Raw genomic sequence first — 26982 nt, forward strand, 5'->3', positions numbered from 1 at the left:
CTAACCCTAAACCTGTGCTGCTTAAGTGTAGTGTGTAGTGCACGGCTGCTGAAGGCAATCCGCGTGCACGCTGTGTAGTCACGTGGTGCTGAAGAGCCAATTAGGTGGCTCTATTCAGCAGCTCTGCGCACCAAAAGCTGCAGCACCACGCCCCCGTGACGTTCTTCATTACGATTGGCTATCAGAATCGTTTTGTTTTTTTGTTATGAGGCACTGTCCAATCGCGTCTCATGTGCCGCCGGAGCTGCGATTTTATTGGTTGTTCACACCAGGCGGGACTTACAAGTAACCGACCGTCTGTTTGGATTTGAACAGAAGGAGCTGCGGCTGTGAGGAGAGCGGACCCGGTAAGGTTGGCGGGCATCATCGGGGACTTGCAGGGGGCGCCTGGCTGAGACTGGATTGAAACCACAAATCCCAGCAAGTCCTGATAAACCTGCTGCTCTGACGGCACGCTGGGACTTGTAGTGCCTGCTGCAGCTCTTCCTACATGGCCTTTTGCAGGGTGCTTGACTTCCAGCTGTTGCTCTCTGCTATCAGCCGTTTTGGGCTGGTGGATGTCTCCAGTATAGCTGGTGAGGTGCACCTCCTCCCCTGTGCTGCGGTCAGGGGTCTGTCTGCCCCCTCGTGTACATGGCTGTCCTCACTGGTGGTGGTTCTGCTAACATCTATTGTTGGGTTGCTAGTCTGGGGGTTCTGGGTTTTCTGCCGGTGCCCATTAACCCCGCTGGTGATGTCGTCACTGAGGTGTGGGCACGTCTACACGTAGCAATTGTTACTCGGGGGGAAGTGCACGATAATTCTGATTATAAACGTGCTGCTTGGTCAGCCGGCGTCTATCACCTCGCTGCGTCTGACCAATCCGTGTACGTAGATGTGAAGCGCTGAGCCAGAAGCGTGCGGATCTGCGGGCGGAGTGCGGCGCAGGATCCCACCTCCAGATGCCACAGCCAGTCCAGCATGCAATGGAAAAACACGGCTTCCTGCAGGCTCTGGAAGCATCTACCCTGCGGCCCACCCACAATCATTATTGCAGGATAGCCATGTCATCGCCATAGCAACAGCACAGCATCCTCTGTACTGCGCATGCGTTCTTGAGTGCAAGCTGGCATATCCGCCGCCCAGAGGAGTGACAGCGGACAGGTATGGGGGGGCGGCACCGGCCGTGTACAACCTGTGTGAAGGGCCCTCAGTTAGTGCTATTAGGGGCCCCTGGGGGTGGAGGGGTTGTCCGTCCGTGACAAGTGCATGGCCACTACAGAGCACTGTGTGCTCTGTGAACGAGCCATACAGAAGCTATATACTTACACCCCTCCCCCTGGGTTTACGGATCTGTCAGCCTTGGATACTACAAAGTCTCCTCTTCTGGTCTCCTTGTTGCGCAGTAGTGGTTGTCGGCTCTCGGGCACACGCGGCTGTTCCTTCGCGCATGTGCAGTGCCTAATACCACTGGGGCGGTTTTGTGTGTCTTTAATGAGTTTTCAGTTATCCGCATTATCAGCATCTTTGGCTGAAAACCCTGCATGGATGCGAAGAGGGATGGCCGGGTATACAGACGGACCAATCAGAGGAGTCTTTTGATGTGGGCAGGGTCTTCAAATTCCATCACTAGCGATACATGTTGTATCACTGCTGACAGTCTGCAAACAGCGACAGAGCGCTGCGCCGGGGGTCTCCGGTGAGGAATCTTTTTCTTTTTTTTTTTTTTTTTTTTTTCTTGTATCTAGTGCTGTCGGAAATGTGGCACAGCTTTAGTACCACGTTTTAGGTAGCGCTGCTGACACTGTCCATTTATTGCAATGGGTGGGGCCCGGCGAGACTGCAGAGGAGTTCAGTGGAGGTGGGTGGGGCCCGGCGAGACTGCAGAGGAGTTCAGTGGAGGTGGCCGGGGCCCGGCGAGACTGCAGAGGAGTTCAGTGGAGGTGGCCGGGGCCCGGCGAGACTGCAGAGGAGTTCAGTGGAGGTGGCCGGGGCCCGGCGAGACTCCAGAGGAGTTCAGTGGAGGTGGCCGGGGCCCGGCGAGACTCCAGAGGAGTTCAGTGGAGGTGGCCGGGGCCCGGCGAGACTGCTTTTTCTCTTCGTTCAATGCGCCCTGCTGTCATCAGAGGGGGGAGAGCGCAGGGCATTGGGGGATTGCAGCACAACGGCGCCATCGTTGAATATTGCTTACATCATCAGATTAGTGTAAGGCCTCCCTTACACAGGTGTTTGTAAAAACTCACCTCTGTGAAGTCAGCACCCCATCTTTCAAAAAAGTTAATTTTTTTATAAGTTCTGGATGCACCCCAAAGAGTTCTAGAGTTCCCAATTAATTTTAGAAATAGTTCTAGCAAATTAGGCAAAAAAAATCAACAAATGTATTTCTGCGGTGCTAACTTCCAAAAATGATATTACTAAATCAGCGAGAACTTTGTAAATATTGGTTCTAGAGCTCCGAGCATTAAGCGTTTTCTTCAGAACTCTTGAGGTGCTACCCAGAACTCTTATAAAATCACGGGATTTAAAAAAAAAAAAAAAAAAAAAAAATGATTTAGCCATAACGTTGAAATTTTTGGATCCGGCATTTGAAAATTAGGCTTCGGTCACACGGGCGTTTTTTTCCCCGCGATTTGCGGATCGCAAGTCGGATGCACATCCGCAAATCGCGTGACCGTGGCCGAAAAATCGCCGGAAAAAACTGCTCCTAGCTGCCTTTCAATAGAAACGGGCCGGAGCAGTTCAGCGCTGTCCAGCGCATTGAATTCAATGGAATCGGCAATACAGCCGGCTCCATTGAAAGCAATGGGCTACGGGCGATCTGACGATGAATTTACGGGAAGGGCTTAAAAATATAAGCCCTTCCCTGAAATTCATCCAGAAATGTGTAAAAACAAAAAAAAAAAAAATCACACACACACACACACACACACACACACACACACACACACACACACACACACACACACACACACACACACACCTCAGAGTAGTATTCAGCAGCCGGGGCTTTAAAATCCCCGCCTGCTGAATGAGCTGCCTCTGATTGGTCAGGCTGTGACCAATCAGAGGCAGCTCTCACTCACACCCATTCATGAATGGGTGAGAGTGCTGCCTCTGATTGGCTCAGCGCAGGGACCAATCAGGGGCAGCTCTCAGCTGAATGACCGCTGAGAAATCTCAGAAATCTCGTCCACACAGGATGGCAAATCCGCTGCGTCTAAGCCGTCACTGCGGATTTGTGTAAATAATTTTTTTTTAAATCCTGCGATTTTATATGAGTTCTGGGTAGCACCTCAAGAGTTCTGAAGAAAACTCTTAATGCTCGAAGCTCTAGAGCCAATATTTACAAAGTTCTCGCTGATTTAGTAATATCATTTTTGGAAGTTAGCACCGCAGAAATACATTTGTTGATTTTTTTTTGCCTAATTTGCTAGAACTATTTCTAAAATTAATTGGGAACTCTAGAACTCTTTGGGGTGCATCCAGAACTTATAAAAAAATTAACTTTTTTGAAAGATGGGGTGCTGACTTCACAGAGGTTAAAAACTCTGCTTTTCAGCGCTGTGTTTACTGCGTTTTCAGTAACGTTGGCGTGCGTTTTGACAGCGTTTTGGCTCCGTTTTCAGCACAGCTGATAATGCAGCCAAGGGAGCTGGAATCTTTTCTTCAGCCCTGCCGGCGCAGCAGCCTGCGTGTAACACTATAAACACGAAGTACAAAGATGTGCCGCGATTTCAGCCCATTCATTTCAATGGGGACACAGAGCTGAAAACGGCCAAGAGGAGAACATGCAACGCTGTCAGAACGCAGCGCTGGGAACCTGTGTGCCCAGCCTTGTGTGAGCAGCCCCATGGGAATGAGTGGGGGCCGAGTACGCAGCGCTGGGAACCTGTGTGCTCAGCCTTGTGTGAGCAGCCCCATGGGAATGAGTGGGAGCCGAGTACGCAGCGCTGGGAACCTGTGTGCTCAGCCTTGTGTGAGCAGCCCCATGGGAATGAGTGGGGGCCGAGTACGCAGGGCTGGGAACCTGTGTGCCCAGCCTTGTGTGAGCAGCCCCATGGGAATGAGTGGGAGCCGAGTGCGCAGCGCTGGGAACCTGTGTGCTCAGCCTTGTGTGAGCAGCCCCATGGGAATGAGTGGGAGCCGAGTACACAGCGCTGGGAACCTGTGTGCTCAGCCTTGTGTGAGCAGCCCCATGGGAATGAGTGGGAGCCGAGTACGCAGCGCTGGGAACCTGTGTGCTCAGCCTTGTGTGAGCAGCCCCATGGGAATGAGTGGGGGCTGGGTACCTGTGTGCTCAGCCTTGGGTGAGCAGCCCCATGGGAATGAGTGGGAGCCGAGTACGCAGCGCTGGGAACCTGTGTGCTCAGCCTTGGGTGAGCAGCCCCATGGGAATGAGTGGGAGCCGAGTACGCAGCGCTGGGAACACTGTGAGCAGCCCCATGGGAATGAGTGGGGGCCGAGTACGCAGCGCTGGGTACCTGTGTGCCCAGCCTTGTGTGAGCAGCCCCATGGGAATGAGTGGGGGCCGAGTACGCAGCACTGGGAACCTGTGTGCTCAGCCTTGTGTGAGCAGCCCCATGGGAATGAGTGGGGGCCTAGTACGCAGCACTAAACGCTGTACAAAACGTCCGTCAGGGAGGTCTAAGGCACAGACATTCCAGCGGATATTCCCGGCGTGTTGACCCCTGTATGTTTCGTGAAAGGGAAGCATTATTATAACGTCCCCCTGCGCGGCCGGACAGCCCCTTGATGTAGTTACTGCAGCAGAGTGTGTTAAATCAAAGGGGGAGGAAGTCGCCCACCTGGGCTCCAGAATCAGAGGTCCCCGCTGGCGCGGAGCTCCAAGGGGAACGGTCCTTCAGTCCCACAAACTATCTGTGAAACAGGAAAACCCCCACAACTTCACTCAGTGAGGAGAGTAAATCAGAAATGCTTAAAGTCTTGCTGCGCCCTTTATGAGGTGAGAGATGGTAAAATACTTGAGATCAAATGGCTGACGATCCAGAGGTACTAATGGAGAGCTTGTAGACAGAAGCGGCAAAATACACTAAAAACAAGTGATTTATTAAAGTACATGCAAGGCATATAAAAGTACACAATACATGTATAGTACATACAGGCTTACTCTTCACCTGGAAGCTTGTATGTGAGAGAACGTCATCCGGGCTCCTCCCGAGGTCACATGACCCAGGGAGACAGTCCCTTAAATGGGACGCTATGCAACATCAGGGAGGAACCGCGCTCCAGCTGGGGCTGACATGATGACGTGCTTGTGCGCATGGCTGACGGCTGTAGATCCCACTGCTGAACCAACGATGTCCCAATCAGCACCTTGGACATCACCATCGCATATAACATGGCAAGATGCAGAGCATAGAAGTGCTTTATTCCCCTCATATGAATAAACGATGTAATCAGAAAAGTCTCATGATAAAAGGACTATAAATGTATATTGGATTGTAATAAAGACTTCCCTGAAAGACTACAATACTAAAGTGCAGATAAGGAATCGTTTAAAATATGGGTAGAAATAGCCTAAGAATTGTAACTGTAGTATACTGCTGCTTACAGCACATGCATCCTTTTAACTGTTGATCCACCATGGAGGACGCAGGTCCCGCATGAACCAGCATAGCCATAATCTCTATGGGCTGCACTAAATAGTGTCGCACCACCTTTCCTGAAGACTCCTTGAGAGCTTTAAAGGGGTTGTCCCGCGGCAGCAAGTGGGTCTATACACTTCTGTATGGCCATAATAATGCACTTTGTAATGTACATCGTGCATTAATTATGAGCCATACAGAAGTTATAAAAAGTTTTTTACTTACCTGCTCCGTTGCTAGCGTCCTCGTTCCCATGGAGCCGACTAATTTTCGCCCTCCGATGGCCAAATTAGCCGCGCTTGCGCAGTCCAGGTCTTCTCCTGTTCTCTATGGGGCTCCGTGTAGCTCCGCCCCGTCACGTGCCGATTCCAGCCAATCAGGAGGCTGGAATCGGCAATGGACCGCACAGAAGAGCTGCGGTCCACGGAGGAAGAGGTTCCCGGCGGCCATCTTCACCGGTAAGTATAGAAGTCACCGGAGCGCGGGGATTAAGGTAAGCGCTCCGGTAAGCTTTCTTTAGGTCCCTGCATCGGGGTTGTCTCGCGCCGAACGGGGGGGGGGGGGGGGGGGGGGGGGGTTTGAAAAAAAAAAACCCCGTTTCGGCGCGGGACAACCCCTTTAACACAAGATCAGCTCTGAGCCGGCGAGAAGCTTGTCTGATCCCAAGTATTTTACTAGGTTTTACCCCATCAAGAGCGCAGCAGGACTGTTTTTAGTATTTCTTGCTCTTCTGCTCCCACAATGTCACCCAGTGAGGATCAGGCACAGCACAGAAATCTGCCTCTTCAGGTGTGCCATGTTCGTGCTCCCGCAGCCGGGTGACTATTGCTATAAATCTAGCGCTCCCAGAACTTAGTTCATAGTGTCTTGAAGAGCTTACGGTTCCCTCTAACGTCTGCCACACAGACAGGTAAAGGTGCGCTAAGTTTGAGGCATGTTGTATGTCTCTTGATACCGCTGATTGCCGCTCAGGGTGGGCACACGTAGTGGCCATCATTGCTTCTTACTCGACATCGGTCTACAATTTTCTGATATTTATTTATTCCTCTTCAGCATGTAATCATGGAGAACAACGTAGAAAAGTCTTTGAGGAAGTCTCGTCTACCCGTCCCTCCCTGCAGGAAGCGGCGCCCGAGCGGAGACCATCCGGCGCAGTCATCGGGGGTAATGACAGTACCTTGGGTGGGTTCCATGTTTGTTATATCACCCTGGCTTGTAGAGCTTCACATTAAGGAGGTCGGACATCTTTACGTCTTGTGTTTTATCCCCAGAAACGCCTGAAGGAGTCTCATGTGGATGAGCCATTGACAGTGAAGGTGGCAGCGAGCATTGCTACTTCTCAGCCCCGTCTCGTCTCGGCCGTTGCACTGCCCAGGCCACCAGTGATTGGTGAGTACACGGAGTGAGAATGGGGTGCAGAGTCAGGCGGGGTTCAGTCTGTTCCTTCTCATGGAAAAGTGTAATGTAGTCTACAGCTGCTATTGCAGTAACAAATACCCCCTTAAGGACGCAGACTAGTTTGGGACCTCCATTTTACCGGCTGTTGTAACATGACACAATCGTCTCCACTTGATTCCATGTTGTTGTCCTGCCATCCTGCTGTGTGATGTTGAAGATTGTCGCCAAATATCATGTGACTGCTGCTGCCAGTCAGCAGCTGCAGCGTCACTGTTGTGACATCCTGGCATGATGGCCGGCTGTGTGCAGATGCCAGAAGTGACAGTGCAGCAGCCACCTGATATCCAGGGACATGGTCTACAGCGGCAAACATCCAGAGGACAGCGGGGCTGCAGCGCTGGAACGTGGCAGCTTAACATGGGAATGCACCGCTGGCCTTGTTGGTGTTATAAGGGGAATGCTGTTCTGAAACTGCACAACCCCTTTAAGGATGTGATGCATTGGGGGAGGGGGTTCATCTCCACTTCTAAAATCCTAACTCTTCCCTGTTGGGTTGAGAGCCTGTTTGTGGCATGGCGAGCAGTAGTTCTTATTGATACCATCTTGGGGTATTTGTGACTCCGGTGCTGCCCACATGCTTTACACGTGTGGCATTTCGTGGGAACCCACTTCCTCCCATGATTTACAGTGATAAAGCAAGAACAACTGTAATGAGTGTATACCACCAGACTGATCCTACACACAGGTTACATCAGCAGAAGTTGTCTGAAAAACTGGTGCTCTGGTGCTCCTTAACCCCTTCTCGCTCCACGACGTACATTTACATCCTGGGCATCTGGGATTTGTATGCAGCGGGGTCCGGTGTCGATCATACACCATACAGGGCAGGTGTCGGCTGTCTGACAGCTGACACCTGCCCACAACAGCCACAGTCCCTTACGCCCATGATGGCACCAGTGAGTGCCTGCAGACAGGAAACGGGAACCTTCCAAGTCTCTAAAGGTAGGCGCACCCTTCACCTCCTGTCATCAGACAGGTTGGAGGAGGTGGCTGTTGCCTTGGCTCTTACAAGGATTCTTCCAGATCTCTGGTGGTGGACTGCAGGGCCTTGCTCCCTAACCCTATGGTGTGAGAGGTTACCTGTCTGTTGTAAGTCTACACTAGGAGCCTCTGGGTGAGCCTGAAATCATCCCCTCATCTCCTGCAGCGGGTGCTGGGCTCCCCTGTCTCTGGAGGGATACTTCTCTTACAGTTGTGGGGGGGACCCTACAGGTGCATGTGTGTTCGTGTTCGCTCCCTGGCCTACAGAGCTATGGTGTTCAGGTGTGTACTGTTCTGGCCGGGTCTAGTATGACCAGTGAGGGGAGCTGGCAAGGAAATGACTGTTCCTGAGAGGACCGCCAGTCTGGCCTTTGTCCTCTGTGTTGGGCGGCTGCCAGTGACCTTCAGTGGAAAGGCAATAGAGAAAGGACCTTCTTCCTCCCCAGATGCCTTCAGTAAGGTGTCTATGGTAGAGAATGCCTGTGGAGATCTGAGATGAGACTGATGGATAAGAACAAGATGAGCTAGATGGAGGTTACAATTTACCTCCAATGGGAAGTTTGGAGGCTTTCTTACTGAGTTGCCTCCTTACGTGCAGTAGTTGGAGGACACTTTAAGGCCTCATGTCCACTGGTAAAATAAAATTAAAAATCTGCAGCGTGATCCGCACCCATAGGGATGCATTGGACACTCGCAGGTAGTTAAATACCTGCGGATGTCATTTTCCCCTGAGACGTGGATTGCGTCTGCGGGAAAACACCCGCGGCATGCTCCATTTTTAGTGCGGGTCTCCTGCAGGCTTCTATGGAAGCCGTCCGGATCCGCGGCACACCCGTACCTGAATTTCTGCTCTCCGTTCAAAAAAAAAAAAGTGCCCGGCGCATGCGCGCGGCACGCTGCCGGAGTGCTGAGCACATCTGCCGGGCCGAAGAAAGAAGATATGGCCGTGACGGAGGGAAGATCCGCAGCGTCCAGATAGGTAAGTTCAGTCCCTTTTTTTTCTTTTTTTTTTTTTGCCTCATGTCCGCGGGAAAGGAGGGACCCGCTGCGGGATTCTGCATGGAGAATCCGCGGCGGGCCTGATTTTCCCCGTGGACATGAGGCCTAATACTTCAGGATATTTATATCTGATCAGCTATTGTCACGGATCCTCTGAATTTTAATATCGAACTCGGAGCTAGGATTTTGGCTTGGGGTCATATTGTAGAAATGGTTGGTCCTTTCTGGGAATCAGACTTCCTAAGAACTACATTAAAGCGTTTTCCATAGTCTAGCTGGCTCTAATAGAGAAACCAGTACAATGGAGGCCAGTTGGATCCAGGGGTCTAAAAATCTGTTAGATGCTCCACATTACAGAATATATATCTGGCTGGCAGCTTTCATCAGAAGGGAGTGCTGATACTTCAAGGCTACAAGTCAGTCGTGGCTTGCCCAATCCAATCAGTAGAAGATGCCTTCAGGTCACCAAACCTCCAAGTTATTAATCCTACTGGTGTAAGGGAACCGGAAGAGTTCCTCCCCAACTGCAGTAGGTGAGCTTAACTTTGTATAATTATATTTAAGTAATAAATGTGAATAAAAAGGATCGTCCTGAATTAGTCCCCAATCTTACTACAGCACTGCGGCGAAGGGTGCACCTGGCTTCAGGGAGATCGGGTAGGTGGGATCTCACTGGTGCTGCAATGGGCTCATGGAAAACTGATTACCGGTAATCTTATATATCCCGCACAGCAAATGTCAGAAAAACAAAACTCCAGAATTCCATGACAAAAAACTAAATCCAAGCCTTATGTTCTCCATAATGGTACCAATACAAACTAGGATGTCCAAAAGAAAGTGGGCCCCCACAACCATGTCAACAAAAAAAGTTATGGTTGCAGAAAATTCTATTTTTCAAAAGTAGTACAGCAGGAAAAAGAGAAATTGTATATTAGTGGTGTAATCTTACTGACCCATAGAAGTTGCTTTTGCTGCAGCTGCTAGAACTCGCCACCCCTAAGATGGCAGAATTGCCTTTCTTTCCATTTCACTCAACTTAAAAATGCTTCCCAGTATTACATACAGTAACTAGCACCAATGAAACATCCAACTCCTCATGCAAAAAAAGCAAGCCCTCAGTTACACCAATGGAGAAGTAAAACTTTTTAAAGGGGTGGGGTGGAAAGTGGTGCAAAAAGGTTGGTGGCCTGACTGAAGACCGAGACGGACGCAGTGGCTTGAGCTCCGCTCTGGTTTAACCCTCCACAGCTACTAAAACAGCATCAGCGGGACTTACTATCAGGCAGGAGACTCACCCGACTCCTTGCCCTGTTGACATGACCCGAGGTAAGCCGGGAAAACCCTCTCCACAACGTGTAGCCGACTCCTTCTCGGCCCGCGGCAGCAGAAGAGACACGACAGCCGCGCTCTCCTCCTTCTGACAGCTCCTCCAGCGCTGCCAGCGAGACTCCAGAGGCAGAGATCAGCTCCGGATAGCCCAGGAGCCGCTCGGAACGATGGGAGAGGTGAGTGATGCAGCAGCATCCATTACACATAACGGCACTCACTCACTCAAAATGGCGCCCAGCCTCGTGTCTAATGCAGGAGACAGAAACTCTCCCACAGCCAGCCCTGATAAAAGACAAGAATTATTCTTACTGTTAATTCCTTTTCCATGAGTCCATCATGACAGCACACATGGAGGTTGCTCCGCCTGTGATCCTTGGGACAGGAAGGAGTTCTTTAAAAGCCCCCTCCCACCGCTTGACTCCAGTGACTTCCAAATTATCACAACGGATACGAGGTCCAACAGTTTTTTTATTAGCACTGAAAGACATTAATCGTATGTACAGACATTATATACATCAATCAAGGGTGGGAAAGCATGTGCTGTCATGATGGACTCATGGAAAAGGAATTAACGGTAAGAATAATTCTTGTCTTTCCATAGCGTCCATTCATGACGGCACACATGGAGGTATACCAAATCATAAGAGCTTTCTTTAGGGGGGGTGGACAACTGCCTGGAGTACTTTCCGTCCAAAGGCCAACTCCGTGTTTGAGTGGAGATCTAGTCTATAATGTCTTGCGAATGTATTTATACTAGACCATGTCGCTGCCTTGCAGATCTGATCTATTGAGGCTCCCCTGCGCTCTGCCCAGGAGGTGGCGAGAGCCCTGGTGGAGTGGGCCCTCGTCCCCTCTGGAGCTGCCAAAGCTCTGGTCTTGTAGGTCTCCTGGATCGCTAACCTGATCCATCTAGCTAGGGTGTCCTTTGAAGCTGGTCTGCCCCTATTGGCCCCATGGTATTGTAGGAAAAACTTTTCTGACTCTCGGAAGATTTGAGTAACGTCTATGTAGGTTTTTACTACTCTACGGACGTCTAGGTTATGAAGACTCTCTTCTTTCGTGTTACTAAAATTTTGACAGAATGATGGCAGTGTTATTTCTTGACTTAGATGGAAAGGGGACACGACTTTTGGTAAAATGTCGGGGGTGTGTTTGAATATTACCCGGTCATCTAAGACCCTTAAGTAGGGCTCTCTACTAGATAAGGCTTGTAACTCGCCAATTCTTCTAGCCCATGTGATGGCGATCAGAAAGGTGACTTTTATGGATAGATTTCTCACCGTAATCTGGTTAATGGGCTCGAATGGCGGGTCACAGAGGCCCTCCAAGACTATATTAAGATCCCATGAGGGTGATGGCTCCCTCACAAAGGGTTTTGATCTAATGGCCCCCTTCAGGAATCTTCTAATCCATTTGTTTTCCGAAAGCTTAGCATCAAACGGCACTAAGAGCTGCTATCTGAACCCGCAGAGTTTGGGGACTAAGACCCTTGTGTAGCCCTGCTTGCAGAAAATCTAGAATTTTAATAACGTCCGGACAATCTAGGTTAGGGCTCTCTGGTTTATACCATGTACAGAACACTTCCCAAATTCTATAATAAATTTTTGAGGTAGTTGATTTCCGACTCTTGAATAAAGTATTAATTACCTTGTCGGAAAGCCCCTGTTTTTTTAATGTCTGCCTCTCAGCAGCCAGGCCGTCAGTTTTAGCCAGTGGAGTCTCTGGAACAAAACTGGGCCCTGGGATAGGAGATCCTCTCTGAGGGGTAGCTCTATCGGAGATTGTATTGCCAACCAATTCAGCATTGGATACCATGGTCTTTTTGGCCACGCGGGGGCGATGAATATGACAGTGGTGTGACTGCGTGCGTTTTTTTTTTTTTTGCAGGCATCTGGCTATTAGCAGTAAGGGAGGGAACGCATAAGCCAGGGGCATCTCCCATTCTTGGGACAGTGCATCTAATGCTAGTCGTTGGTCTGCTGGATCTAGGGAGAAGTCCCGGCATTTTGCGTCTTTTCTTGAGGCAAACAGGTCCACTTGTGGTAGCCCCCACTGGTCCGTAAGATGTCGGAATACTTCCGGGTTGAGGGACCAGTTTCCCGGATCCCGTTTTTTCCTGCTCAAGAAGTCCGCCACCTGATTTTGAGTCCCTTTTTAAATGGACCGCCGAGAGGGATGCCGTGTTGATCTCTGCCCAGGATAGTATTTTCCTTGTCATATACTGCAGGCGAGGATAGCGGGTGCCTCCCTGGTGACGGAGAAAGGAAACCGTAGTCATATTATCTGATAATACTTTCACATGTCTGCCTCGTAATACATCCTCTGATCTAATCAGGGCCTCCCAGACCGCCCTTAGTTCCCTATAATTGGATGAGTGGGTACTGGTGGACCTAGACCAGGATCCCTGCAAGGCTTCACCTGCCACTTGGGCACCCCATCCTGTACCGCTGGCGTCCGTATTTATAGTGACGCACGGAGAAAGTGCCCACTGGACTCCTTTCCTCAGGTTTGATGGGGTCAACAACCAATCTAGGGATTTTTTTTACCCATAGTGGTAATTTGAATTTTTCCTCCAGGGATTCCTGGGAACGATCCCAGGTCGTCAACAATTTTTGTTGTAAAATCCTGCAGTGAAACTGGGACCAGGGAACCGCCAGAAGACAGGACGTCATTAGGCCCAGAATATGCATTGTGTTCCTGACTGACACCACTTTTTTTTTTTTTTTTTTCTTCAAAAATTTCCCACATCTTGAAAGATACAAAATTTCCAGATTCGGGTAAAAAAGACCGCTTTTTATTTGAATCCAGAGGGATGCCTAAAAAATCTTTTTGGTTTCTGGGACTAGGCTAGATTTTTCATACTTAATGATCCAGCCTAGTTTTCTGAGTAGCTGTAGCGTCTCTTCTAACTGAGCCCTCATGGTTTTAGCGTCGCTTGCTATCAGTAGAAGGTCGTCTAAATAAGGGACGATTTTAATATTGCGCTCCCGCAGGAACCTAACTGGTTCAATCATGATTTTTGTGAACACTCTAGGGGCTGAGGAGATGCTGAACGGTAGACAGATATGTTGAAAATGTTGTATGGTATTACCCATATAAACTGAAAATCTTAAGAATTTTTGAGATGTAACATGGATGGGGATGTGGAAATACGCATCTTTTAGGTCTATACTACACATAACGTTACCCTGACCTATTAATGGGACCGTTGATCGTATGGTTTCCATTTTAAACGTATAATTATTTACATAAGCATTTAACTTTTTGAGATTCAAAATAACTCTATATTTGCAGTTTAGCTTTGGGACCAAAAATAAACGGGAATAATAACCCTGGCCTTGTTCCGCCACAGGGACAGGAATAACTACTCCTATATTAATCAAATTAAATACACCCTCCTCCAATTTTGCTTGGAGGTTGGGGGGCTGCAGTGGTGTTATGCAGAAATTATCGGGGGGATTCGAGTTTAGCCTAATTCTATAGCCTGTAGAGACTATCTCCAGAACCCAGGGGCTTTTTGAAATCTGCAGCCAGTTTTCTGAGTATTGGAGAAGTCTCCTCCCCCCCCCTCCCCCTCCCCACCGTGACTTTTTTTTATCTTGGGTCAAATCTAGAGGGAAACCCCGAAGTTCTCCCTCTACCCCCTTTCGGATAGGACCACCTACCCGTCTTCCCTTTGCTTTTTTCCCCTTGGGATATATTCTTTCCGAAAGGGAATGGTTTTCTTGGGCAGGTAGTCTGTTGGGAAGCCTAGTTTATCTGCTGCTTTCTCCAAGATTTTGTCCAGTGTTTGCCCAAAAAGATATTCGCCCATCAAAAGGGATCGTGCATAACCTGGACTTGGACGTCTGGTCTCCTGCCCATGATCTGAGCCATAAGGCCCTTCTGGCCGCGTTTCCTAGGGCTGCATTTCTTGCCACGAACCTCACGGACTCCCCTGATGTGTCCGCTAAAAAAGCTGTCGCTTTTTTAATTAGCGGTAGGCATTTGACAAGCTCTTCCCTAGGGGTTTTTAAATGTAGGTGGGAATCCAACGGATCCAGCCACAGGTGCAGGGATCTTGCCACTGATGTGGCCGCTATGTTGGCCTCTGACTGTAGAGGCTGATTTCCATAGACCTTTCAGGAACCCCTCCATTTTACGCTCCATCGGATCTTTCAGCTGGGAGCAGTCTTCAAAGGGGAGCGTCGTCTTTTTTGTCAGTATTGCGACTGGAACATCAACTTTGGGGATTATACGCCAAAGAGAGGAATCCTCCGCCGTAAAAGAGTCTCTCTCTGAACTCTTTTTGGACGGCGGACCCTCGTGTGGGTTTGCGCCACTCATCCAAGATCATGTTTCGCAGGTTTTCGTTAACTGGGAAGCATTTCTTGTAGCGAGTTCTGAGGCCCCCAAACATTTCATCTTGCACTGATCTGACCTGTGGTATATCAGTGAGCTCCATGGTGTTACGGACTGCGGAGATTAGTTCCTCTAGGTCTATGTTTGAGAAAAAGAACTTTTTATCCCCTTCTAGTATGGGGGGTTGACACTTCCAAGGAGTTGTCCGAAAACTCTCCCTCGGAATGTTCAGGTGAAGAGATCCCATAAATTTCGGTGCGGGCCCTTTTCCGGGAGGGTCCCGGCTGGATGTCGAGGGTTTGCTCTTTTAATGCCTGTACCTCTTCCCGCACCATTTCACGAATACCCTGTAATAGGTTGTGTTGCTCGTCATTAACTATTTTTGAAGTACAATCCGAACATATGGGTCTCTTGGCGTTATCGTCCACTTTTTTTGCGCATAACGCACACCTCTTGATCTTTTTTTTTTTCTCCTGCTTAGTTTTTAATGCTTCCTCCTATAAAGGAGAAGCCATTACTAATACCAGGTGTGAAAAACTTCATTACTCACAAAACATGTCCCTCATGTTTGTCCAAGTGGACTACTTACAGTTGGCACAATCTTATCCCCTTCAGCGCTATCCATACTTGCTCAGCCAGGAAGGAAAAGCCTTAGGACATGAAGAGGGATCATTTGGATTTGAATTTGGCGCCTTTAAGCGCCCGCGCTACGTCTGACGTCGCGCACGACGCGGCGCTGCCCCATACCCGGAAGCCGGCCGCCGCTAGACGCCGGGGAGTAGGAGCGCAGAGCAGTCACCCCACACCTGCCGCTCCTTCCCCACTGAAGATGCTCATCCTCCGGACAGAGCGAGAAAGCTGCCTCCGCGCCCCGGTGAGTAGCGCCCGCAGCTTCCCCCTGCCTCCATCCTCATCACGGAGAACTCCTCCTGTGTCTGTTTTGGGACAGGAAGACACTGGAGTCAAGCGGTGGGAGGTGGCTTTTAAAGAACTCCTTCCTGTCCCAAGGATCACAGGCGGAGCAACCTCCATGTGTGCTGTCATGATGGATGCTATGGAAAGAAGACCTAGGCTAGAGGTTACAATGCATACACTACTACCCCCCCCCCCCCCCCCCCCCCCCCCCCAATCAGGCAGCGCAGAGCTTATTGATATGCTTCCTGCTTCGAAAGCGTTTATTAAAGAAATGTTAGCGTTGAGAAATTCCATGCATGAAGACCTCAACAAGATGGAGGAACTGACTAACTCGCATAATACCCTGATAGAAGCACAGTGTCCCAGTTAAAAACTAAGATGGCCGATTTAGAGGACCGTAATAGACGGAACAATGTTAAGTTCAGGGGCATTTCTGAAAAAATCTGTCCAGCTGACCTGAATGACTTCCTGTTATAATTAATGAAAAAGTTTCTTCCTTCCTCTCCCAACCAGGAACTTATCATTGATATTGCACACCGCTTACAAAAACCAAAATTTCTTCCTGATAATATTCTGCGTGATGTCATAGCAAGGGTCCATTTTTTTTTTTTCCACATCAAAGAGGCTCTTATGTTTGCCTCCCGCAAGGCGACGGATCTCCCTGCTCAGTTCTCAAATATCCAGCTGTTTGTGGACTTATCCTCTGCTATAATCCAAGCCAGGAAAGCATTCATGCGCATTACTACCTCACTCAGAAGAGAAAAAATCCCATATAAATGGGGCTACCCCACAAAATTAATCCTACACAAAGAGGGATCTGTATTCACATTTACCAGACCAGAAGACTCTTGTCCTGGGGTATCCTTATTCCAGACAATTCTCAAGACAAAGCTGACAATAACCCCTCTGGAACCACCCGTGAGAAGCCGCAGGCCCCCTCTCCCTGCTGCACCACCATTTCCTCTCATTCAGATTGGAGGTTTCTCTTATGTCAGGCGAACTTTTCTTCCCCCGAAAATATGCAGGTACTTGGTCTTGTCGTTTCTTCCTAAGTTCCTTTTGGCCACTGAGTTTTGAGCCCAGAAAAAGCTCCTCACCTGGCCATTTTGTTTGGCACCTTTGGCCAGCGGTTTGTTTCAAATGTATTTGTCCCCTTCCCCCACCTCTGTCCCTCAAAGTGGTAAAATTATAAGGGTTCTTTGCTATTACAAACTTTTCCAATCTTAACATGTCTGTAAAAATATGCTCACTTAACACCAAAGGGCTAAATTCTCTTTAAGAGGTCAGCGGTCTGGAAAGACGCACTACAAAATAAAGTTGATATATTGTGCCTCCAAGAGACACACTTCGCGGATTCCTCTCTCCCCCAGTTTTCCCACAAGAAATTCCCAAATATTTTTTTGTCCTGTGCTGAGGGGAAAAAGGCGGGGGTTCTGATCGCAATCAAAGACACCATAAACTTCGTCTTCACTGATCAAGTAATGGACACGCATGGAAGATTCATAATCCTAGTGGGCTACTTTAATAATCAAATAACTAGTGAATATATATGCCCCAAACACTTCTCAAATTACTTTTTTAAACAAAACCCTTAGGAAGATCCGAAAACCGCATGTAGGCAAACCCATAATTTGCGGTGATTTCAATATCATCCCCGACAAACAACTTGACTCCACTAGTTCTACTAACAGGGTGTCCCCAGTTCTAGCTCCATGGCTCCATAAGGAAGCGTTATATGACACATTCAGATGCCTCAACTCAACCTCTAAGGAATACACATACTACTCTCCCCAGCATAGATCCTTTTTCTAGGATCGACAGATGGACCCTCCCTGAAGTGTTACACGCAGAAATAGGGGATACAACATGGTCGGATCACTCCCCCATATTCCTCACTTAGTATAGCCACTTTCACATCAACTCCTAGAAATTGGAGAAATAATCCCCTAACACAACCTGGCAATCAAAGTCAAGTATTTCTCAATCAATGCAAACCCAGACACGAATATGTTCTCCACATGGTGCGCACATAAAGCCTACATGCGGGGCATCCTAATCAACATCAGCTCACACCATAACAAGGGAAAAACAACTCCTTATAACATTTTTTTCACAAATTTCCAGTGTAGAACAACACATGCAATCTTCCCCTTCAATCGCGCTCCACAAAGAATTAATGGAGTCTCTGGCTCAGTCTACGACGAGCACTAATTGAAGAATTTGACAAATCAACTAAATTTTCCAAAATGAACTACTACACGGCATTCAACAAATCCTCAAAATTGAGTGCCAGACTAGCAAAAAAACGGCATGCGACATCTAAGATGCCCTTTCTTATTAAACAAGACGGATCAGAAACAAAATTAATTCATCCCCAGGACATAGCCGACGAATTTAGCTACTTTTATTCTAAATTATACAACCTAAAAAACGACCCTTCCACACCCCAACCGGACATTCTCCAAATAAACACCTTCCTGGGAAAAATAAATCTCCCATCTATCACAGAAGACCAACTCAAAATGTTAAATGCTCCATCTCAATAGGAAACAAGGGGGCTTAGGTGTTCCTAATTTGTGGTCATACCTTCACGCAATCAACATTAATCGAATTAGACAATGGATGGGTGAGGCTACAGGACCAGGATGGCTACAGATTGAAACCCACCTAAATGACAATAGGCCCGCTGGGTCCCTCCTCCTTGCCTCCCTACTTAACTCCCTCGAGCCTTCACTACCCCCGATCCAGAATCTGCACTCAATGTCTCCGCCCATGTGAGCATCTCTCCATTCATGGAATTGGCTGGTACAAAAGACCAGAGACCAATCAGGGAAGGTTGTCGTCAAAATTCCATTAACAACCCTTGAATTTCTTATCCCTGACCTTCGCCTTAACACATGGCTGGAGAGAGGCATTGCAAACCTAGAAGACCTGGCACAGGGAGAAGGCCTTCTGCCCTTCTTGGCCCTAATGAAACAATTTACTATTCCACCAGAGGCAGTATTTAAGTATCTACAGGTCCGCTCCCTCTTGCAGGGAACTCTGCTTTTGGAAGGTGAAAATCCCATATGAGCTGTCAAGGATACTCAATGACTCTGCTCCTCTGTCTCGATCCCTTGTGAGAGTGCTATGACATCCACTCTGGCGATATGAGAGAAACTAAAAGCACTCACCTTCTCAATTGGGAGAGACACAGGAAGGAGACATACAACCGTCCAGTGGCTTTCGGCATTTGAATGGGCTAATAAATCTACCCTCAACGCAAATGTTCTCGAAGTCCACATCAAAGTATTGACTAGATGGTTCTACACCCCGGTTGCTTTGGCTAGAGCCTTCCCCCAATACAGGAGATAGCGCTGTCACTCGGGTAATATCTACCATATATTCTGGGGCTGTCCAAAACTCTTAGAATTTTGGGACGAGGTCTTCTTGTTGCTAAGGAAAACCACGAGATCGCCTACTCCTAAATCTTTGGGTTTAGCAATTCTTTTGTTGGATAACAAGATTTTCCCTAGCACAACAAGAAAGATAGCATGTCACATACTCCTCGCTGCTAAACTTTTGATATCAAGAAGGTGGACAGCCCCCATACCCCCTACTATCGAAGAATTAGTCCAGACAATATCCAACCATAATCTGTATGAAAAACTATATGCCCCCCCCCCCCCCCCAAAAAAAAATGGTTGTTTCGCTGAATACCTAAACAAACAAGTCGAACCCGTGGATACGCTTATATCCCAACTAACCACTTACGTTTCCCCCTAACCCTTTTGTGTGTTGAAAAATAAGTTATATGCTACTGTTTTTTAAACACAAGTAGGTGTTAACACATTTAATTAGATGGAGGATATGCTCTAATCTTGTAACGTTTCTTCAAGATATGAGGTAACGGATATTTCAGCTGTACACCGGAATAGAAGTTGTATATCCCTCGCAGTGAATGTCAAATATGTATAATATTGTCATATTCTTGTTACCTATTGTATATTTCTCAGATAAAATCAATAAAAAACAGATTGTTTAAAAAAAGTGTGGTGCAAATAAAACCACAACTTTACTTTCCAAGAGAACGGACTGCGGATCCTGCTGACACGACTAGAGTGTAGTCTTCTCTGTTTTGCAGGTCGTCAATCTCTGCAGGTCCTACAGCAGAACAGAAGCAGGGTGAACTCCACAGGTAACTAGGTGGGAGAGTGGCGCCCATGCTTGTGGGATCACCTCTCACATCTTAGAAACTTTCATCTATTTAAAATCGCGATTTTCTGAGTTTTGTCGTTTTTTGTTTTTTTTTTTCTCCTTCCCTTTTTAGCTTCAGTTTCTGCCAAACCCAAAGGCGCAGCAGCAGGTAATACTACAAGTAGGGGCTGATGAGCTTGTGAAGACAGATACCACTAGTGTCATATATCCCCCACTGCAATAAAGCATGTAGTACAGCAGCAGAATGACTTCTACATGTTGCATGGAGGGTTGCCTGGTGACTGACACTGATGGGGCAGCGGGGACCTCAGCGTTATTAGAGATGCAGCATCTATCTACCCAGTATACAGATTATGTACGTGTTTTGTGCTTTTGTCCCCCTAAGCAGTTGCTCAGCCGGCTACCGCAGCACCCGGCAAGAAACGTGCTGCCTGGGATCTGAAGGGCCAAGTGAATGACATGAAGGGCAAGGTCACAAACTACAAGAGCAGAGTGCAGGCCTTGTCTGGGGAGAAGGCTAATCTCCAGACCTCTAAGGAGCAGCTTCAGAAACAAGTGGACCTTCTCAGCAGCCAGAACTCCAGTCTCAGCCAAACGCTGCGGTGAGTGGAGACCTATATCTTCTCTCTTTATGTTCCCCTCTCCTCTTGCAGCATGCCAGGGTGCAGCTGTGTTCATCTCACCTGGACTGCTGGAGGGAACTAAGCACAAGTCGATGGAAGGAAAGCAATTTCCAAGGGGGGAAACAAATTACTCGCCTTATAAATTCCCTGTTGCTTATTCTCTAGCCGTGACTTGGCCAGTGTAGCTGGTTACTGGCCACAGCGGCGATGGCAGCCTGTCGTTGCTGCCATTTGTGTGAATCCGGCCTTGGACTTATGTGAGCAGCTTTCCTGCTTTGACCCATTTGCGTTCTGTTTTACAAGTCCCTGTGATATCCTGTTTTTAGCTCGGTGGAATCCATGCTGCAGTATGAGCAAAGGAGGCTAATGGATGCTCAAGCGGAGGTACAGCGGCTCTCAGATCTTTCCCAGAGACTGGAAGCAGAACTATCTACAGAGAAATGTGTGTCGCAAGAGCTGAGGACCACCAATTTGAGTATGGCGCAGCAGCTGAAGGACAAGCGGGTAAGATGAAATGCATTTGACCAGTGTATTACACGGCAGCTCTGATCTCCGGTCACTTGCTGCAGGTTGTCATGTCCTCAGCCACTGACCACGGGGACCGTATCTTGTGTTAAACCCCATCTTACAGGAGCGACTGGCTTGCATGGAAGAGGAGAATTCAGGACTGCAGGAATTGGTAAGGGAGCAAAGTGTGAAGCTGGAGGATCTGAAGTGTCATATAACGGAAAAGGACACCCAAATCTACAAACTGGAAACTGAGCGCAGACTATTACATAACAGTGTTCAGGAGCTGAAGGTATGTACTACTGGAACGCCTGTAGGCTGCTGTGCTCTGGGGTGGACTTCTCTTATGTACCCCCTTCATCTGATTGTATCCTTCCCACATTAGGGGAATATTCGTGTCTTCTGCAGAGTCCGGCCAATCCTGCCATCTGAGAAGGCTTCATCTGTTGGCCACATTATCTTCCCTCCTAATGATGAGAAGGGAATAGTCTTAACCAAGATTGAGGAGGTGGGCCACATTACAGCATTAGTCAGGATAGCTTGGCGTAGTGATCTATTCCAATTAACTTTATCTTTTTCATCTCCTGCAGTCTCGCATCGGTCGGGATTCGTGTCAGCCTGTCAAATATAACTTTAATTTTGACTGCATTTTTCCACCTACCACCAGTCAGGCTGCTGTATTTGAGGAGATCTCTTTACTGGTTCAGGTAAGTCACACAGCCATGTTTCCTGCTTGTGCATTGGTACTGTTCCGCTGCTTAAGCTGTGCTTTCTCTCATTTAGTCTGCTCTCGATGGGTATCCTGTATGTATATTTGCCTATGGTCAGACAGGCAGTGGGAAGACCTATACCATGGAGGGCCCAGAAACCCTCTCGGGAGACACCATGGGAATGATACCCAGAGCCATACGGCAGATCTTCAGCAGTGCAGAGGAGATGAAGTCTAAAGGCTGGCAGGTAAATGTAGCCTATTGCCGTCGTAAGGCTAGCCTCCCACACGGGCAGATTTACTATTCACAATGCTTGTGCCAGAAAACTGTCTTGTGTGCTTTACACCAATGGAAGATGCACTGAGTGGAGTAGGAGTCCTGACCGAGGGGCAGTGCTGGACCACCTAGAGTGACCGTTCACTGCAGCGTTTGATAAGACCTACATGGCTGCACTGCGCATGCCTGTCCTGGGTTCACGCTACCTGTGCTTCAGGCACCATAAACCTGGTTATGGGTTCCCTTTAATTGCATCACAAGGAATCGCTGCTATGAATGCGACCCTGGGTCCTGCTGGGGCACACTATTGTACTGACATAGTGCCCCTGCATCATATTTGTGTGACAAAGGGAAAACCTGCAGTGAAAACCCTTTATTTTTAATATATATACATATATATTCTGCTTTACTGAAAAAAGTACATACATACTGAACACTCACACAGAGCAACTCGTCTGGCAAAAACCTTGTACAGCTCCATTGAAACTAAAATTAGTAGACCGTGAAGACCAGGTGAAAACCCCTTAGGCCTCATGTCCACAGGGAAATTTGGGCCTGCACGAATTCTCCATCCAGCATCCTGCAGTGGGTCACTCCTCCTTTCCCGCAAATATAAGGCCTCAAAATTGGTTATTCTCTCCGTTGCAGTCGGATCTTCTTTCTTTGGCCCGGCGGACGTGCTTGGCACACCGGCAGCATGCGCCGTGCACTTTTTTTGCTTTTGAACTCAGTGTCCCACAGCACAAATAGAGCTACAGGTGTGCTACAGGACTGGAGTGTTTCCATCCACTTCAATGGAAGCCGCGGGAGACCCGCACAAAATGGAGCATGCTGCGGGTGCTTTCCCGCACGTGTAATCCATGTGCCAGGGGAAAAAAAATCACATCTGCAGGTATTTAACTACCAGCGGGTGTCCAATGTTTCCCTATAGACATGGATCACGCGTGCGGGTCACCTGCGTGGATTTGCTAATTCTGTTTTGCCTGTGTATATTGGGCCTTACGGGGCTAACTGATAACTTTTTCTCTTTCTACAGCATAAGTTCACTGCTAGTTTCCTGGAAATCTATAACGAGACCCTGAGAGATCTGCTGGTAAACCAATCAGACAAGAGGCTGGAGTATGACATCCGTAAAGTCAGTCCATCCAGCAGCGAGGTGTACGTCACCAATCTGCACTATGAAGAAGTTTCCCGTGCTGAAGAGGTGAACAGATGACTGAACTACTGCTTACTGAAGAACAGGCAGCACATTATTTCATGGTTTTCTCACTTGTGACTTCATATTTGTTAGGTGCATGAGCTGCTCCTCAGGGCAAAAAGAAACCGATCCGTGGCCAAAACTAACCTTAATGACCGATCGTCTCGTAGCCACAGTGTTTTTCAGCTGAAGATCGAGGGGGAGAATGTTGTCAGAAATGTGCGGGCGTCATGTAAGTGTGTGCGGGTGTCATGTAGGGGTGCGTTCTGGACTCTGGTCTGTTGGTGTTGAGGATGGGTGTACTTCTGGGACCATACAGGGTGGTAAGCTAGGGGTAGTATACAGAATGCTCATCTCCATAGTTGCTCTGTGATGTACTGTAGTTTGTGAGAACCTAGTAGCCAGCAAATCAAGTTCCTTCTGTCTGAAGCTCATGTAGTTTTTAAACCTTCTATGAGTAAGTAACTTGTGTTGTGGAAAGGTTTCCTGCAAACCATCATGTGTGCGGCAGCCTAATTCACGTGTAAGTATTTGGACCCACCATATGCAGTGAATAATGGCTGTTGACTTTAATAGGTTTGCACATTATTGTTTGCACAAAAAAAACACAGCATGTTTTCATGCATATTGCGCACGGAAATGGCCCTATTTAGATTAACTAAACTTGCCCATTGAAATCAAAGAGGGCATGCTTGGATGTTTCTTTATGTGTAACTATTCAGGGCATGCACATGCAAAAAATGCACAGGTGTGCACAAATGCACTTCTGCCCCTATGACGCCGGCCTTGGGGTCCCTTCACACAAGGCGTAGTCTACTGACTTCACACGATGGAAAATCTGCAGCAAATTCTCACCTAAATGGTGCAAGTTTGCTGTGACTTTCAGCCTCTGCATTTCAAAGGTTGAAATCTGTTGCAGATCCTGTGTGGGGATTTATTTTTATCTTTTCCTGCAACATTTTATGGCTCGTGTGAAAGCGCTTATCAGAGCCAGCGGTAATATATTGGAGAACTTGGGCTGTTTTAATATCTTGGATGCTGCAGTCAATAAACAGCATCTAAGTGGTTAAAGGGCCTCTCGGAAGTGTCTTGTCCGTCATTCCCCCTCCACCCTACATGCGGAAACTCCATGGAAACTGTTCTCCCTGGAGTGTTCCTTTTTTAGGAGGGTCGTAATTGCCTGTGGGCTTGGATCCTATGTACTGCAGTGTAATGTACAGGCACTTATGTTAAGGTGTCTTAGACTAAATAAAAGTGAAAAGCCGGGAGTTATGGCTTTTGGGAGGTGGAGATGGAAAAAGCTGCTTCATGAAGGCCCAAACTGTCTGCAGTGGGTAAAGGGTTAATGGCCAGTCTGCTGGCCTTTCTGGTGTAACTATTAGAACTGTTCAGAGAAGTTGTACTTCTGCATGGTCAGTGCTGTCAAAGCCGTGCAGCCACATCTAACCTTGACAAATAAAGCGAGTGCTCCACCCTCCACGGGAAGCCGTCTAGCTGCTTTACTTCCAGGTGGACTTTATTCAGGTTGAAATCACTGGCTTTGTTTTCTGTCATTAGCTGTATTAAGCCTAGTCGACCTTGCCGGGAGCGAGCGGCTTGACAAGTCTCTGTCCACAGGAGACCGGCTTAAGGAAACGCAGAACATAAATGCTTCCCTCTCAACGCTGGGCATGGTGATCACTGCGTTATGTAACAAGGTAATCGCTTGATGGGCTTTACAAGCTTTCTGGTCACTATGGAGCTGACACGCTTTAATTTTATGTTTGTGTTGGCAGGATGCACACATTCCCTATAGGAATAGCAAACTGACTTACCTCCTACAGAACAGCCTGGGAGGAAACGCCAAAGTGTAAGTATTCAGTCTGATGCCTCTAGTACCTGTGTATGTAATGGGGTGGGGAGCATCTCAAGGAGTGGGTACAGCCATGGTGGTGGCTTCTCATAGCTGATAATTCCTTAAAGGGATGTCCGGATACTGGACAACACTTCCCCTGTAGGGCCCATTGTGCTAAAAGGATAAAAAGGTTCAGTACTTGCCCGTCTGATGCTATTCAGCGCTGCAGCCCCATTGTGGTCCCGGTATTTGTGACTGATGTCAGTTACAGATGACCGCTGTAACAAGGTTGCAATGTCACTGCCCCCTCTCCTGGGATCAGTGCTCACATCCCTGATGCTATAATGGCAGCAGTCGGGACTTCTGTGACCTCTGCCACAACAAATGCCTTGACCACAGCAGGGCTGCAGCACCGGATTGCAGTGGTAGGGCAGGTGTAAGAACTACTCCTTTTTTGTTTTGGCACAGTGGGGCCTATAGGGGAGAGGGGTGGAGTATTGCTTGAGACCCCTCAAATAACCCCTTTAAATGCCCGCATTGGTAACAGCTGCGATCAGCCCTCCTATCCCACTCTATACAAACCCCACACCACAATGATATAAGCATAAGTCCTGGGATGTGAAAGGGTTAAGGGACACTAGTACAGGTTGTGTTTATATGGTAATTTGAATAGGACTCAAACTAGTAGACTCCCTTATGGGCACACAAATAAGTAGTCCGCTGTGTGTAAGAGTACGGGAAGAACATTCCTGGCTTCTGTGCATCTGCTCCCACAGCTTTATGGGGCCCATAGGAGCTCACTGAAGTGTTTGATCCTCCAGTGTTCGGTAAGCATTATACTAAGATTTTCTGTTCCTTTTTTTAGGTTAATGTTTGTGAATGTCTCTCCCATGGATGAAAACTTCTCAGAGTCTTTAAATTCTCTACGTTTTGCCAGCAAGGTGAGATGTAAAGCTGGCCTGTGCTCTTTATATAAGGAGGGCTCCTTGTGGTCAACCGCTCACCCACCCGCACCGTCCCATATTAGCCAAACATGTCCTACAAGGCTTTAACTTCTCATTCTGTGCTTTCAGGTCAACGAGTGTGTAATCGGCACAGCAAGTGCAAACCGGAAATGAGCAGCTCCACAGATCAAGTTATTAATGTTATCAATTTTTTAAACTTTTATATATATATATTTTACTCTTATGTGGATTTTCATCACTTATTTAACAAACAAATTAGAAAAATAAAATGCTAAGCGTTTCAACCCCCTCCGTTGAGTCTTTCTTATGCATCCAGTATATAGATCGTCCAGCATCCTGAGGACACGGGACCATTGGTCCATGGGATCTTCCATTCTTTCAGATTATCGCTTTAACTTTGTCCTTTTTGAGAATAGTGAGTTGTATTTTCCATGTGTATCACAATATAATGTAGAAATACAACAGTGGCAGCTATAAACCATCAACCTGATATCGGTAGAGGCCTTATGATTATTTCATGGGTCACTGCTTTGCTCTATTGCGACCAGGATATATCCTATGTATGGTTTCCCTTGTACAATCTGTTTACCTAATTTGCAAGTTCGGATATGGTCCAAATACTTTCGACCATCTGGACCATATCTTACTGTATTTGTGTCCTGCTTTATGTTTAAAGTACAGTATGCCTTTTCTCCCATAGTAAGTCTGTTGACTTTATTGTTGAATTCCCCTAATACTGGGGAAAGGGGCTCCCCCCCAGAATCTTACTATGGGTGTCTGTCCACGGGCGTGATTTCAACAGCAGTGAGCTGCTGGCGAATCACGCTGTCTGAGGCTTTCCATAGCATTGCTATGGAAAGCGCCTGCCCCCTGTCCATGAGCGGAGAATCATTGCGATTCTCCGCTCTCAGTAGGCAATTCGCAGCATGTTGCGAATTGTCACGATTTTCCGTGGGCGGTCAGCCTATCTATGAGATTAGGCAGGCTGACCGGCGGAGCTTCGTCTGTGGCTCCTGCAGCGGAGCTCCGCCACGGGATAGTGCATCGCCCGTGGACAGAGGGCC

General features: G+C 48.0%; 1 protein-coding gene across 3 annotated transcripts; it reads left to right on the top strand.

The window, feature by feature from the left end:
* The first annotated feature begins 292 nt into the window (after nt 1–292).
* Nucleotides 293–26207, top strand: KIFC1 (kinesin family member C1). Of its 3 annotated transcripts, none has more exons than XM_066581300.1 (17): nt 293–347; nt 6639–6767; nt 6857–6974; nt 19732–19785; nt 19918–19953; nt 20191–20407; nt 20755–20932; nt 21060–21227; nt 21321–21443; nt 21526–21642; nt 21719–21892; nt 22958–23125; nt 23213–23351; nt 24677–24816; nt 24895–24968; nt 25819–25894; nt 26027–26207. In XM_066581300.1, the coding sequence occupies exons 2-17, from the start codon at nt 6648–6650 to the stop codon at nt 26069–26071; spliced, it is 1947 nt and encodes a 648-aa protein (XP_066437397.1). In that variant the 5' UTR covers nt 293–347; nt 6639–6647; the 3' UTR covers nt 26072–26207. The 3 variants fall into 3 exon arrangements, with proteins under 3 accessions (XP_066437397.1, XP_066437398.1, XP_066437399.1); XM_066581301.1 differs by having other exon boundaries at nt 20194–20407; XM_066581302.1 differs by having other exon boundaries at nt 6639–6749.
* Nucleotides 26208–26982: the final 775 nt, after the last annotated feature.

This window comes from Eleutherodactylus coqui, chromosome 10, assembly GCF_035609145.1.
Source record: "Eleutherodactylus coqui strain aEleCoq1 chromosome 10, aEleCoq1.hap1, whole genome shotgun sequence".
Taxonomy (NCBI): domain Eukaryota; kingdom Metazoa; phylum Chordata; class Amphibia; order Anura; family Eleutherodactylidae; genus Eleutherodactylus; species Eleutherodactylus coqui.

Excerpts from the sequence above, each read along its gene's own strand:
- KIFC1 (XM_066581300.1), top strand. The coding sequence starts at position 6,648 with ATGGAGAACAACGTAGAAAAGTCTTTGAGGAAGTCTCGTCTACCCGTC. Across the intron at positions 20,408-20,754 it reads AGTCTCAGCCAAACGCTGCG|CTCGGTGGAATCCATGCTGC; the intron begins GTGAGTGGAGAC and ends TCCTGTTTTTAG. Across the intron at positions 21,228-21,320 it reads ACAGTGTTCAGGAGCTGAAG|GGGAATATTCGTGTCTTCTG; the intron begins GTATGTACTACT and ends TTCCCACATTAG.